This window comes from Mixophyes fleayi, chromosome 4 (assembly GCF_038048845.1).
Source record: "Mixophyes fleayi isolate aMixFle1 chromosome 4, aMixFle1.hap1, whole genome shotgun sequence".
Taxonomy (NCBI): domain Eukaryota; kingdom Metazoa; phylum Chordata; class Amphibia; order Anura; family Limnodynastidae; genus Mixophyes; species Mixophyes fleayi.
In genome coordinates, this window is record NC_134405.1 from 218,795,588 (window position 1) to 218,812,664 (window position 17,077).

Genomic DNA, 17,077 nt, shown 5'->3' on the forward strand with positions numbered 1-17,077 from the left:
AATTTGAAAACAAGTACAGAAAATATTTTAATGAAAACATCAAGTTAAAGTGCTAATTATATTTAGTAAATTAATACAGCTTCTAAACCTTTCTTTGCTGAATTATGCAAGCAACCAAAACTAAAGGCTTGCATAGTTCCAATGAGCTTTTCCATTGAATCATCATCATCATCATCAACATTTATTTATATAGCGCCAGCAAATTCCGTAGCGCTTTACAATTGGGAACAAACATTGATAAGACAATACTGGGTAATACATACAGACAGAGAGGTAAGAGAACCCTGCTCGCAAGCTTACATTCTAGAGGACAATGGGAGTTAGAAACACAAGGGCATGTGCTACATCATATTGCACAATGGACCAGCTAGAACGCAAAGGTAGAAGTACTGAGAGGGCTGTGTGTGTTGCAATGTTGGTCAGAGGGTTGTTGTCTTGTGTTAGCTGTGTAGAGAGTGGTAATAGGGTAATCTAGGGAAATTAAGATGGTGGTTGCGGAATATCATAACCTTGTCTGAAGAGGTGGGTTTTCAGTGAACGCTTGAAGGTTTGAAGACTAAAGGAAAGTCTTATTGTGCATGGGAGGGAATTCCACAAAATGGGTGCAGCCCGGAAAAAATCCTGTAACCGAGAATGGGAGGATGTGATGAGAGTGGAGGAGTAACGTAGATCTTGTGCAGAACGGAGGTGTCGAGTAGAAAGGTATTTCGAGACAAGTGAGGAAATGTATATCGGTGCAATTTTGTTGATGGCCTTGTATGTTAGTAGAAGAATTTTATATTGAATTCGTTGAAATACAGGCAGCCAATGTAGAGACTGACAGAGTGGCTCAGAAGAGGAATAACAGTTAGTAAGGAAAATCAATCTAGCCGCTGCGTGCAAAATAGATTGTAGGGGTTCAAGTCTGACTTTGGGAAGACCAGTAAGGAGGGAATTGCAATAGTCGATGCGGGAGATGATGAGTGCATGAATTAATGTTTTTGCGGTGTCTTGTGTCAGATATGTGTGTATTCTGGAGATGTTCTTTAGGTGTATGTAACATGATTTAGATATAGAGTTGATGTGGGGAATAAACGACAGTTGTGAATCAAGGATTACACCTAGGCAACGAGCTTGCGGGGTGGGATTTATGGTCATGTTATCAACAGAAATAGAAATGTCAGGCAGGAAGCTTCTGTTTTTGGGTGGGAATATTATTAATTCAGTTTTTGAAAGATTGAGTTTGAGTTGGCGAGAAGACATCAAAGATGGAATGGCAGAAAGACAGTCAGTAACGCGAGACAACACAGATGGTGGAAGATCAGGAGAGGATAGATAGATTTGTGCATCATCCACATAGAGATGATACTGAAATCCAAAGGAGCTTATTAGTTTTCTAAGAGAAGCGGTATAGATGGAGAACAGCAGAGGACCTAGGACTGAGTCTTGTGGTGCTCCAGCTGATAAAGGAAGCGGAGCAGAGGTGGATCCAGAGAAATTAACACTGAAAGAGCAATTAGATAGGTAGGATGAAAGAGCGATTCGATAGGTAGGGTGAATACTAAATAAGTCTGAAAGAATGTTAAAATTAATGTAAATAAAGGACATCGGATGTAGTCTAGAGGTCTTTTTAGATTACAGTCTCAGCATAGAGGTGGTGAAGTCTAGGGGTATAGGAGGTTTAGATGTACAGTTCTTATTTAAAAAGTTAGAACCAGGTAACCTCTTCTCACCCTCCTGCTCTCTTTATTCCTTTAAACATAACCGTCATTTGCATCACATACAAGTCATGTTACTTTCCTTTATCTCTGAGTTTGTTGGCTAAACATTGTGCTTGATATTAGGCTGGGTTCACTGGAATCTGACAAGTAATAAACATAAATGTAAGACTTTGTTTTAATGGGTTTCCATCTAGATATATTATCTATTATTTTCCTACAAAGAATGTATATAAAATATATCTTAAAAAGACAATATTTAAGGGAAACATTAATGTGCTCTTGAAACCAATGGGATATATTTATAAAAAGGTTGTTGGCATAAAAATATCCTATTTAGATTTGATTTTCCTTTTGCACCAAGTTTCCTGAAATGTTTTGTATTCTCTGACCAGCAGCATGGAACAATTGTTACCATTCTTACATTATAGGTGTGCAATTACATAATTGCAGCATGTACACTGTATACACAGAATGTTGCAGCCTTTTTATTATTATTATTATTATTTATTTATAAGGCGCCACAAGGCATCCGCAGCGCCGTACAGAGACAAACAAAATTACAATACAATGGGAGACAGAACAGTACAGTAAACACAGCAACTCAGTAAGCTCAATGCACAGCTAGAGACTGCGGGGAAGGGGGAGGGAGGATCCGCAAATGACGGGGCCCAAGAAGGAGGGCGTGGAAGACAGGGAGACCCCCAGGGGGGGAGGAGGGAGCGAGAGTGGACGTGGGGTGGAGGACCCTCGAGGAGGAGGGCTAAGTAGCTGGAGAGCAGAGTTAGAAGTGGTGGAAACAGGAGGAGAGATGGCCCTGCTCAGAGGAGCGTACAATCTAAGCCTTAACACAAAAAAAGTGTTGTTCTGGTCATGCCAGTAACAGGCTGCCATAAAAATGGTCCTTCAGGCCCTACACGTAATTGCCGCGTGATGGGATGTATCTGCAAAATTTTTGTGTGTTTGCAGCTTGTTTTCACATGAAATGTTAGCAAACCCAGGACCCAGCGACCCTCATCAGCCTATTGGTTGATCAGGACCTGTATAAGGCCCATGGTATGGTAGCCAGCCTAGAGAAAACTTGGTTGAAGATTGTAGAGAAGAATTGTTTGAATGGCGGAGAAAGCACCTTGATCAACTACCAGACAGATTCAACAAGGTACAACACTTTCAACTCACACCATCCATCACCAACTCAATGAAATATATGGTAGCAAGCCAATGAGTTCCCCACTGCTGAGAAAGAGACATAAGAAAGCCTGACTGGAGTTTGCCAAAACATACCTGAACAAACCAAATTTTTTCTGGGCGAATGTCCTGTTGACAGAAGAGACCAAATGAGAACTTTTTAGTAAAACACATAATCCATATGTTTAAAGAAAGCAAAATGAAGCAGTAAAATAAAAGAACACCTTCCCCAATGTCAAACATGTAGGGGGTTTGGTGATGTTTTGGGGTTGCTGTGCTGAATCCGGATCTTATGGATGGCATCATAAAATCTGGAGATTATCAGGCCATTTCAGAGAGCAATGTTGAACCCAGTGCCAGAGAGCTCAGTCTCCATCGAAAATCATGGGTCTTTCAGTGGGACTATTCAGAAAGCACCCAAAAACGTTCTTAAGTGGGCAGCAATGAGTTCCTGTGTCAATCTCATAGAACACCTGTGGAGAGATCGGAAAATTTGGGAGAACTGAAGCAGTTTGCACAAGAAGAGTGGACCAAACTGCCAGCAGAGAGGTGCAAGAAGCTCATCCATGGCTATGGGAATTGGTTACTTGCAGTTATTTTGACCAAAGGCTGTGCTACCAAATATTAACTGTAGGGTGTCAATAATTTTGTCAATGCCATTTCTTTTGATTTTCTAATTTAAAAGGATATGCTGTATTAAATAAAAATAAAAAAATATATGTTCTTTATATTGATAGATAAATACTTGTGGATATCAAAATACTGTTGTTAATTTCAATTTATGTTTACAGAATATTGTAAGTTATTTGAAAAAATGCAAGGGTTCTAATATTTTTGGCCACAACTGTATATAACTGGTATACATATTTATCAATGTTTCAGACATAGTTTTCTGTTCGGGGTAGATCGTCGATTCTCATTTTGAGTTGGAAATAGTTTTATAGCTGTTGTCAGTTTCTTATTAATGGTCCTTTGGCATTAGTCATGGTTACAAAGCCAGCACTGAGTCATTGACAGTACATTTATTTTTGACATAAGGTGAAATCAGATTAGCTTCACTGTCTCACTACACAGTGTCTGGCCTTAAAATTCCACAGTAAGACTACTTGTATTTTTTTTTTTAATACTGTGAGCTATGGTGCTAAAGTACAAATTGAAATTAGTATAGATGACATATGCTGCATCATATATAAGTAAAAACAAAACAGAGATGTTTGCTTTGTATTGGTTTTATAGCATTTGTTTCATGCATATGCATTAATTGAATTAATCTGAATCTTACCTCTTTACCCCTTCCAAATGTAGCAAATCCTCCAAACCCACAGAAACCCTTCTTTACCCAAAGCCGGGAGCGGTATTCTGTTTCATCCTGTACTGAATGGGTTAAATTGTCCATCTGTACAAGGAATAAGCCCTCTACCACCAGTTTCGGATAAATGGGGGGGGGGGCTCCATTTGCTATACAGAGGTGAGGTTGAATTAAGCTTAAGATTTGGACAAGTAGAGGGACAAAACAACTTTCACTTATTTTCATAATTACATTTTGGACAATTTAAGTGTCTTTAAACAATTAAAAAAATTTTGAGGTGGCAATAAAGAATTTGGGGGACTAGTATAAACATAGTAAAAGGTTAAATTATTGTCAATAATAATAAATACCATTTCTGCCAGTAGCATTTGCTGTTTTTTTGTACAGACAACTACTGGAGAAGCATTGTGCTATATAATTAGTTACAATCATTGGCATAAGCAACTAAAAAATTATCTTGTTTCTAAAATACTGCTAGAACCTTGACCTTAAGGTAAGAGTTAGAGGAAAAATCAGATCGAATACAGGCAAGGAGTAAGCAGTGGGAAAGATACTATTAATGACAGTGATTAAGGCTGGGTCAGTTGCGGAACCATAGGGGCCGCCAATAGGGGTGCGACTGCTTTGGAGCCCATAGATGAGGGGGACCAGATCTCCCCCCTGCTCAAAGCTCCTGCTCTGCTCCTTTGAGGCAGTTTCTGCTGGTCCAGCCCATTTGCATGTGCATCTACATGCTCAGAATAGCCCAAAGAAATGTAGGGAGTGGGAGGCCTGGAAAATTAAAGTAGCATTTCTAGACCTACCTTTTGCTATGGGGCCCAACCATGTACTTTTCTATCCCTAGGGAACATTGTATTGCGTGTATCTTTACTGTCCCTGCAGCTCCTATTTTGTGTAATACAAACAGGAGTGAAAAAATGACTGTTTTTCCTATATCTCAAAAGTTTGTTGCACCACCAATCACAGATACTTATGTATTTGTATATAGAGTATGCCATATATTTTAACTTATTTAATAACCAGTATTTAAAGAATATGTTTATGCTCTCAGAAGGAGCTTTTAATGAATGTAATGGGCCTGTGTGCAAGAGTAGGTCTTGGGGTCCCCTCATATGTGACAAAATAAGAATGGTGGTAGAGGAGATGTGACATATGCCGTACCCACTATGCCTTTGTCACATATGCTTCTCCACCGTACTCCCCCGTGTCACCAAGCACCCCCTCTACAGCTTCCTTGCTGCTGTGGTTTCCTGTGGAGAACATCTTTCATCTTTACAGTTCTCACCTCTTCTGCTCCATATGAAGAAGAACTTTGCAGAGCTCTTGTGCCCCCCACTGATGATGTCACTGGCACTCTGCATAGACTGCCCACATAATGGAGCAGCAGTGTAAAATGTTTACTGCAGCACTGTGAAACCTCCTCCAAACACCGCAGCAAGGTGAGGGCTGCTGGTAGAATGATTTGATAGAGAGGCATGAAGTGGGGCACACCTCCTGCCTGTCTCAGCAGTAAGGAGAATGTCCTGAATGTGTGGGACAGTTCCCCAAAATCGGGACTGTCCTGAAACAGTAAAGACAGTTGTCAGACTATACTGCTTTCTCTAACTTGTTCTTGCAACTTTGCCTGCAAATGTTCCGTTAAGCTCCATTGTTGCTTGGCCAGATACTGGAATGTTGGGTCCCAGTTTCAAAAATATATATGCTATTCATCTCCTGGAAAGCTGAGCCATGAGTGAACATTCTGGGTCTCCTCCTCCCTGCAATTAATGCCAACCACATTTAATGAGTAGTTTTTTTTTCCCCCAACCAGATCCAGCTCTCAATTATTAGTCGCTACAATTAATTCAGTGATCATACATTGCTTTATAAGCCCCTAAAATATACTTATCGCCCCCATCAACCTCACATTATATAAAAAGAGATCCCAATTTAAATTAGTAGCCTCCACCTGCTGATACATGACATAAGCAGACCTCACCTTACTTTCACAGCCCTACCAAGCTTCATTACATAAAAAGCACCCATCAGTAACCATATTACATTACTAGCCCCCTCCAACTAACATTACATTAAACAGGCCTGTCACATAACCTCCCACACACACATTGCATTAATAGCTCCCACCAGCCTCTGTTTTACATTAATAGATCCACTACATAACATAAATATACACCGACACAAATGCACATTACTATCCTCCCCTACACACATCACTATCATCCTCCAATATTACATTAAAAGCCTCCCAAATTACATTAATAGCCACTAAACTAAAGTAGTTGCCTCCAACAGCCCCACATTACAATAATAGCCGCACATGCATTACTACAGTCCCCCACACACATTACATTAATGCCCCCTCATACACCATTACGTTAATACCCTACTCTACACACATTAAATTAATATCCTCCCCCACACATACACTGCATTACTAACCTTGACCATACACACATTACTATCCTACCACTAATATACTTCCTGATCTGCATAGTTTGAATCCTGTGCCTTCTGCATGGTCACATGTGCTGAAGAGTGGAGAAGGGTGGCTGGCAAGCCAGAACTGCGTTGTGTCCTAGGTTGACAGACAGGTAGCTTAGTCAGTCAGGACAGGGGACTGATCAACGCTGTAAGCAGCAGAACATTTAACACAATGGCTGGTCCATGGGGACGTGCTAGCCACCAGGAAGCACACCAATGCCAGAGTCGCACCTCCGTAGGCCAGACACCCCCTTGACTTATAGGCACGTGTTTTTTTTAATCTTTGTTCTACTTTAGGCAAGTATCTTATGTTATTTTGTGCTACATTGTCTGTGTTATTATGAAAAAGTTTTCTTCCATTCTGCGAAGGTCTAAGGTGTGCTATAATGCATAGCAGCCAATCAGATTTCAGTTTTTAGAGTAGTAAGACTAATACATGCTGATTGGTTGCTATGACCATTGCTCTTTACATCAAGTAATTTAATAAGTCCCTATGTGTTCCAGTCATTGAATTCAAATATTCTGCAGGTATTTAGACAATGACTTGGAAAATGACCAGAGGTTAAATGTGGGAGATATGAAATTAACTTTGGGGAACTGTGAAATGCCCTGTTCTCCACTATTAATCCAGAGGAAAAGGACATTTCATAACCCCAAAATACAGAAAATATGTTTTTGATGTGAGTAATGTATTATATCCTTTGCCACATGTTATTGTCTGATAACTGAAACAAGCAGCATCATATTATCGATGACTGTAACTTAATTGTCAAATGCGCTGTTATACTAGTCTGACAGCAGAGACGTAACATAATAACATTAGAGGCATTGTTGCGTGACCTTTACATTATAGCTGCCGTATGCTTGGGATTATTAAGTGAACTGGGAAGCAATGGTCAATGCAATCTGCAATTTGCAACCAGCTGCCAGATTGGTGAAGTGCAAGACAGTTTCTATTAAAGGAAGATTTTGAAGATGCAATTTATCGCTTTGCCATTTGGTCAGTCTGTTTTTAATAACCATGGAGAGTTGCGGTTTAAGGTGTGTCTGCAGGCAACAATGTTTACTTACAATGCAAAGTTTAATTAAATTATTCAATTAGTGCTACATGTGTATAACATAAAGGATCTACATGGCAATCTAAAAGTAGTCTAACCCAAAAAGAAAAACAATGAATAGAAGAACAATTCCACATACAATTTATAACAACTTGAGTTGCAATTTTGATGTTTATTTTCCAATAAATGTTATGTACAGCACATGGTAAGCACTTGAGCTTTATCAGGTATATCAGACATATTTTCATAAATGTGGCATATTTAAGGTGTACTTACCACTCAGTAATAACACAGTACAGTTGTGATATAAATATGCTAGCTAGTCTACGAACGCTATAGCCAGTTGATATACTTCCTGCTTATGGCCAAGCTATGGGAAGATGTAGGGAGAGAATTCACCATCTGAGGCCATGTGTGCAGCTTCAATCTGCCCCATGCATACATTATCATCAGCACATTACCTAAATTCACGAAGAACTAGGAGAGGGACCTAGGAGACAACCTAGGCTAGCTTGCTAAGTGTAGCTGTAATTGAGACCCACTGCAAGGGACTATCCAAGTGGTCCTAGTTTTCTTGCCAAATTCTATTTTGGAATTCCTAAAGCTTGTTTGAGATGTAACCTGGCTATTGGGACACCCCAACACATCTGGTGGGATTGCCCAAGACTCTGACCATTTTGGGTAGGGGTTGATCTCTATTTCCAAAGAAATTATACAGAGTGACACTCCCAGCCTTTGGCTATTAAATCTGACCTCATTACCAACCTCCCGATACAAGGAATTCATATTGAAACAGCTAAACAGTGCTGTAAAAACAATATATTGGAGATCTTCCTCTCCTCCAACGCTTAAAGAATGGTTCGCAAGAACTGAGTTTTACAGGAATACGTATGACCTAATACTATTGTTTTCAGACAGGCTTACAGATTACTACGCCAAGTGGATCAATTGGTTAGAGTTTTAAGAAACAGAGAAATATGCCACCTTGTCAAAAGAGATAATATTTGCTATGACATAAACTGTAGTAGTTCTCAGTACCGGGGCCCTTTGAAAGGACTTTAACCCCCCATAGCCACTCCCCCCCCCCATAAAAGAATAGGCTACTGATCCCTGAGATCCATAATGCCTTCTCCCACCCTCTTTCCAACTTCTCCCCTTACAATCCTTCCCTGTGTTGTTGTTACCTTTTTATATTATAAATTTGTTGAATAAACTCCATGGATTTTTGCAAACACAAATTGTCCCATCTTCTATTTCTGGGGCTTGCTTTACCTGGCACAGCTGTCATTATAATGCTATATTTTTCTCTACCTCTTTGGTATATGTTTAGGATTTCTGCTGTTATACGGTATTTTTGAGCCCGTAGTTGTATGATGTGTATTGCTAATTATGGCTCACCATGTGACATGTTGTCTTTTCATTTGTTTCCTGATCTTGCAATAAAAACCATATTGCAAAATAAAAAATATGCTAACTAGCCAGTTGTATCAGTCAATATAATTATATGTTTTGTGTATATTTCTAGTATTGATACAGCCTACAAAATACAGCCTCTAATAGGGAATGTCTTGCATGTGTGCAGAGTATTTGGCATTTGCAAAGAAAGATGTTTATATCTATGATTAACTTGACATTGGGTTTAGTATAGAAGAGATAAATATAAAACATATATGAAATATTCTGGGGATATGTGCTTCTGGAGCAGACATTGATCACTTCATCTTGGTGGATTCCTCTCTAGTAAATGAAAACAAGCTGTGCAGTAAGTATAGGATACATGGAACGACGACGTGTCCAAATTAATACCAGCTGTGCCTTGGAAGGTCTGATGAGGGTTTTTTTGGTCATTCTCAAAGAATGGGAATCCAATTCTCCATGCTAAAGCAACAGTAATCCTGTTTGTATCTGTAACTCAATAGTGTATTCGTCTTAAAACTGGCTGTTTTTTAGCATACAGTTTATCAAACTAGAAGAGGGTATCGTGGAAGGTCACTACTGGTCAGGTGAAAGTGCTCTCTGAAAAACGTTGCCTAAGCTTTGAAGTCTGGCATTTTGGTATCTACATATCAGCTAATTTTCTGCTAATAATGCAGCACTTGGTATTATTTTTCTTTCAGTCTATTTAACTTCCATGGGACCTGCTGAAGTTCTTGCTAAATTTTGCAGCTTAGGCTTGAACTCAATAGGTCAAGAGGGCACATAGATCTTTAACTCTTTCACTTGCATTGTTTTGCCCTGATTATTTTAGGAACATCTCTTTATATTTTACTTTATTCAAGTGAATTTTTAGATTAGCTTTAAGGAAAATAGTGCTTTCTTTTGGCCGTTGATTATATATATTTTTTATTTATTGGAAATGAAGAAGAGTTAATAAAATATCCTTTTTCACAGTTCTTCCCATAGCCACTTTCACAAACTTAAGCCAAGCTGTGAAATGTAACCCTTATCTTATTCTGCAACTTTAGTACAACATTTTGTAATATATATATATATCTATATATATATAGATATATATATATATATATATATATATATATACACATATATATATATATATATATATATATATAGATATATAGATATATAGATATACATATATAGATATAGATATAGATATATAGATATCTCTCTCTCTCTCTCTCTCTCTCTCTCTCTCTCTCTCTCTCTCTCTCTCTCTCTATATATATATATATATATATAAATATAATTTGTATTTCATTCTTTTACTTTTTTAACTATTATGTAATTTAATTAATTGCTTTTGTTTATTTATTTCCAATTTAAATTAGTAGAACATGTTAACATGAAAAAACATTGAAAAACAGTGATTGTCATAAACATCTTAGGCTGTGTCAGAGCATGTAAACACTATACCGCTTTCATACTGCCGCCCCGGCAATATCCCGGGTTTTTCAAGCCGGGTTTTTGCCGGGGCTCGGAGCGTCCCAGCTCAGAAACACCATTCATACTGCACCTCGGACCCGGGAATTTCCCCGATTGACCCCATTCATACTGCACAAGTCTGTGCCCTGGCAATTTGTGGGAGTCATCACCAGAGCAGTTTTCATTGGCTGAAAAATGGTGATGTCATTGAAAGGTGACTGTTTTTTTCTTCCACGGGCTCCCACCGATGACCTCATCCTCCAGAGACAGGCAGACAGCCAATCATCTTGTTTTCTGTGCAACCCGGGTTGAAAAACCTGGGTTTTTCCATTCATAGTGCAGGCAACCCGGGTCCGACCCGGGAATTACCCCTCGATAAATCCCGGGTTGAAGACCCGGGTTTTTAGACCCGGGATTTTTGACTTGTACCATTCATACTGCACCAAGACCCGGGTCGTTTGAGCTTGCCCCGGCAAAAACCCGGGATTTTGGTGCAGTATGAATGGAGTAATACTCTAACATTAGGGGGGCCATAAAAGAGATGATTATTAGACCTAGATCACCTCTCCCATGCAGGAAACACCGACGTAGTTTGTATGTTGGTGGCAGTAAAAAAGTTAAAGCTAGTTCAACACATAACTAGCGACTGTATAATTAGCTTGCTTATAGAAATAGTTGGTCAAATTCTTAAAAATACAGCCAAATGCGGCATACTACTTTTGTGCATTTAACAAAAATTATTTATAAAAGCGTAATTAATTCCAATCTTGCAGTGCTTTCTATATTTGAATCTACTGTATGTTTGCACAAATGCACTGTTTTCATGGGAATGTGCATGGATTTGCAGCCCAAGATACAGCATCTGCATGTCCTTGCTGTGTGTGGCTAGGTGTATGAATGTACCTTGTACCTTGCAACAAAGTACCTTGTTATTCAACCACGAGTAAACATGGGATTTTTTTGTTGTCTGATATTCAGATAGGATTCACGGGGTGAAAGAGAAGTCATATTTAGAGCATTTTGTACATTGCTGGTAAAGTGACACGTGAGTAAGAACAGTCCCAATGTCCCCTCACTCTTATGATTAATTTAAGGTATAAATAAAGCTATGTTTAGAATGGACTTCTAAGTGCCGTTTCACTCTTCCCACCATGCACATAGGACACGCAAGGCCACAAAGTAAGAGTATATCCATTTTCTGAGACTGTAGGCGTGCACCAATGAATGCCTTAGAACAGGGTTGTCCAACCCGCGGCCCGCGATCCACATGTGGCCCAGCACGCCTGTAAATGTGGCCCAGAAGGAGTTTTGGTTGTGGCAAGGGGGCAGCGCTCTTAATGGAAAAAAAAAATCCTGAAAAAAAAAGAAAATAAAATACTTACCTTGCGGTCACGGAGTCTCGTCAGCTGGTACTCCGGCTCCCTCCCTTGTCTCCTCCTCCGTGCGGCGCTCACAGTGAATGTCGGGCGTGATGTCATCACGCCCAACATCCATTGCGCAGCGCAGCACAGAGGAGACACCCACGCGAGAAGAACAATCAGCAGCACAGAATTGGAGAAAAGAAGAGAAGAGGGCAGGAGAACAAGCGGATTAAAAGGTAAGTTAAGGGGGATTTTTTTTTATTATTTCAAGGGACGCTGACATGTGAATAAAAGTCACCTGGTCCTGGAGCATCATGGACCTTATCTCCCTGCTACATACTTCTACTTGTAATACTAATGGGGAATTATATATTATTCTCTTTGGCCCATTATAAGTTGTTATCCCTTAACTAACATAGTGGTGTAATTATCAAAACAGGTGACAATATGGGGTCACAGTGGTGTATATGTTAGGTACCGCAGGCCTGGTCAGGGCACCCAGATATACAATGCCTGGCTTAAATGATATTGCATCGAAACAATACAAAAAGTGATTATAGTATAATAACTAGAGAGGATTTTTTGAACAGGGCGATTGAAAGGTAAGTATAGGGGGATTTGAAAAAAAAGTGATATCTATATATATATATATAGATATCACTTTTTTTCTCATATATATATATATATATATATATATATATATATATATATATATATATATATATATAAATATATATGTTAACTATGTTTTCTATGGTTTTTTGGATGATCAGCTATCGTTATTGTTAGTGTATCTTATGTGCGGCCCAAACCAACTCGTCGTCTGCCAATGTGGCCCAGGGAAGCTAAAAGGTTGGACACCCCTGCCTTAGAACAATTAGGTGCCCAGAAATAGAAATGCACTGCCTGCCCACCTGTTTTGTGCTATTTTAATTGCCTTTAGTCAATTTAAATTGAAAGCAAAAAAATATCTATTAATTATATGAAGTTAACATTCTAAAGACTTTTCTTTTTAAAACACAATATTCACAAACTGTGCAGATAAATCTGATCTTGATGTGATTCAATTTTTATCAGATTAAATTGTCCCCTTTCTTGTTTTTCTTGTAAACGTTTTCTTTTCACATAGATTTAATTTAACGTATTGTAATTTGACCACAGCATGTTAATTAAATAAGAGAAAAACACCCTAGGGATTTCAAGACTCCATAGCAACATGTTCATGTGTAGTTTTGTGCCATTTAATTGTTATATTTTTTAAAAAATTATTTAAGGCAGCTTTATTGATAGTATTATGCATAATGTGTACACATCTATTGCAGGATTAGCTGAGAAGTGGCTGCTTTTTCTCCAACATTACTGTATCATTAGGTGTTAAAGGCAATAATGCAGCTGTTATGGAGCAGTGCAAGATAGCTTAAATAAATGGAAATCTTTGTGCAATTAACTGCCAAAACCACAAGCTGGTGATCTAATACTCATGATGTATGTGTGTAAATATGCACATAACAATGTGTCAGCTTCTTCTTTCACGGAGAATTAGGATGTTAGTTTTGGAAATACAGACTAATAATTAATAGTGGTAAAAACTCAACTGGTAAGTGTACATGTTTTGTGAACAAGAAACTTGCAAACAGGCAAAACTCTTTGCACATAAATATGTAAAGATCTAATAGCACACACAGAAATTGTGGCGTAGTTAGAAGCCGGGGTCCAAGCGCCGAATCTGAGCTGGTGTCTCTCCAACACTACTGCACGCCCTTCATTGAAGTATATAATGTTACCTGAACCTGTTGTTGTAGTGTGTCCTGAAAAATGGAAGCTCGCATTGCACAGTTATTCCCTGCATTTCACAGGGATCTCTCCATTTGCACAGAGACACTCTATTCTACAGAAGTCTTCCCCCACCACAGTGACACCCCCTACACCATTTGCAGAAAGACATCCCAGCCTTATTGCACAGAGATCTTATCTCTCTCACTTAGGCTGTTTTACAAAAGCAAAGTTTGGAGTAAATAAAGTTTAAATCTAAGTCCACCATAAAAAGTAGTGTAGTATATTAATTCAAACTTTCCCAGGCTCTCTGCCTTGGAGAAGCCACTTTTACAAGCGTCAGCCAATGAATACTTTTGAGGATGGTAAACTTCTCAAAATAAAATTACCAAGTCTACATTTGTTAATTTTTCAGCATAAATTTAGGTGTATTGTTTGACAAAATGTTTTGCAGTCTTATATATAGGTATAATGTAAATAAATCATTGCTACTCAATATATAGCTTTGTGTAGTTTCACGTCAACAAAATGAATGTCATTTCACCAACTGAAGTACTACTTCACAGTAGAACAAATAAGTGAATATATACTGTATCTCGGGGAAAAAAAAGAAGAGTATGATTTCATTTTATAAGAAATAGGAGAGGAACCCACTTCAATGCTTTAAAAAAAATGACTTATTAAGTGCTACCTCATTACTTTGCATGTGCAAGTAGGAAATCCAAAATAATCACAAGAACAAAGCTGTTGAGCTTTCAAGCAAACCTTCCAATATTCTCTGTTTGGGAATCGGGACATTACCAGTGTCAGTGTCAGATTGGGGACATGTCACATCCTCCTAGTGTTTCTGCCCACCCCAACACCATTCCATCTAAATGCACCCCTGCATTGTAATGTGCAAAGCACAAGCATTCGGGACATATCCCCCAACATTCTGACATTCGGGACTAGCAGGTGGGTGGGACAGTCCATTAGCATCAGGACAGCTGAGAGGTATGTTTCCAGTGATAATATACTTTGATTACATTCAAACAGAAAAACAACTCAATCATCCATCCATTATGACAAATTTCATGTACCCTGTATAGCTTGAAGGAACTTCCTTCTTTTTTTGTAGATTGGACCTGATTATTTTTATTTATATTACACAGGCACATAACAGGCTGCCATATAATCAACATTATTTGTAATAGCATGTCTTATGGATCTGCCACCATATGTTTTCTTTATTATCAAAATCAACCTATATATCTGTATCCTTACTTGAATTTAGTGACACCATAGCAAAGGCCCAAATTGGTATTATCATGACAATGTGACAGTTACCTCATATACCATCTTGTAAGAGACTCATCTATGTATTCTTAAAAAACTGGTAATAGTTGTAACATGTAGCAAACCTCTCTCTACAATGTTATATATTATATTGATTGGAGGATCAATGGATCACCAAATAGTTTCATGTTATTTTTATGCTGCATGTATATCTTATTTTATAAAAGACTTTAATGATTTAAATGGGTACCCTAAGTGATTTAATTAGTCGTTATGTGTAATTAACATACAATGCTTGTAATGTTAACCAAAGTACAGAACTAAAGGTAAACATTTTTTTACTCTATCTAGAGCTAAATAGATGAAGTAAGTGGGTTAATGTAGTAAATATATATATAATATAATATGTCCAATATACTGGACAGATTATTGTAATATTAATGTTGTATAGGAGCCTGCAATGGATTATGTAGCCATGGATTTTCTGTATGGCACAATAAGGCTGCTTACATCTGTGCCATGTATGTATGTATGTATACAGAAAACATGTTTATATTGCAAATATTTTATTGTATTACATTTTCCATTTTAGCTCCCAGTGCCCCACGACATGTTACTTTTTTAAATGTTGACTCCACGAGTGTCACATTGCAGTGGAATAGACCAGACCATACAAATGGCTACCTAAAGAACTACAAAATCACTGTTCAACTTTTTTCTAATGAGTGCAATGACTGGAACCATGGTGAATGTACTGAGACCAGCCAGGACTTCTACTCGTATGGCGATAGCATTGTTGAGAAGACAATATATGGCTTGAAAAAATTCAGATGGTATAGATTTAAAATTAGTGCTAGCACAAGTGCCGGATATGGTGCTTCTTCTCCATGGATTAATATACAGACGTTATCTGGTCGTAAGTGAAATATTCTTTATAAACACAATTGTAATTTAATGTTTTACTAAATTTACTAATCACTAACAAAAATACATTACTGAGGAAGACACAACATATTTTGTAACTTCCTAGACCAGGCTAAAAATTGAAGCCTACGTTTAGTAATGATGTTCGGTAAATAATGTTAAAGTTTATAGAATAGATGTTCTAAATGGAACTTTAATCAATATAGACCATGGTATCTCTTTATAGATATGTGATCAGATGGGAAGGCAATCCTTCTTTAACCGGATTCTATGTTACTGCAAAATTTACATAGCAACCTGGAATACATGTCCTATTGGATATTGTGTTCAGTTTTTTTAAATAATTAATTAGGCTTGCTATTTCTGCCTGCAAGCACAAGCTAATATATCAGCATGCCTCTAATATAATGACAGTAGTGAAACTGTCTATGGCAATATAAAGTTGAGTATGTACAGGAATATGGAATCTTTCATTATCCAGAAAGTTCAGAAAGCTTAAAAGAAAATTAAATAATTGCTGCTGCTCAGTGACAATATCATAATATCATACCATGATCACCAAATACTTCCCCATGTAGTGACTGTAATGAGCATTGTAACACAGGGTAATAAAGAGGACTGCAAGAAGCAGCAAGTGCAAATAAGGGTGGTATAATATTATTACATGGTGCTCTACTTTATGGGAAAACCTCTGATCTGGAAAGTGAAAAGTTTCTGGCTAATATATTGTACACCTAGTCACTGTATTTTATATTTTCCTTTCATCCCTTTCATCTTGTCTCATCCTATCTTTTCTGTGGCCTTTTGTCCACATCTACTGCCATTTGGATACCCTCATATTCTCCTTGTTACCCAGGCAGTGGCAGGATTACAATATCAGCATTCAAGTAGAATGGATATATAAGTTTACATTATTTTTTTACACTGATGTTATGCTTGAGTCGGTTTCACTCAATGATAGGTAGTTATATTTTTGAACCCAGGATTCTAAGACATCCCTATATACTGGAAATAGACAGAACACTGCATTATGTATTTTTTACAGTGGGGCATATTGAATTGGCCCGTTACTCGCAAAAGTAACGTGGCTTGTGCACTATTACCGTTATTACGGTAATAGTGCACGTA

General features: G+C 38.0%; 1 protein-coding gene across 3 annotated transcripts in view; it reads left to right on the forward strand.

Moving 5' to 3' along the window:
* Positions 1 to 17,077, forward strand: part of PTPRQ (protein tyrosine phosphatase receptor type Q) — a 357,175-nt gene that overhangs the window by 249,022 nt on the left and 91,076 nt on the right. For all 3 annotated transcript variants that reach the window (XM_075209348.1, XM_075209349.1, XM_075209350.1), the window contains exon 45: positions 15,618 to 15,941. In XM_075209348.1, the coding sequence (XP_075065449.1) occupies positions 15,618 to 15,941 (324 nt within the window). The remainder of the gene's footprint in view (positions 1 to 15,617; positions 15,942 to 17,077) is intronic.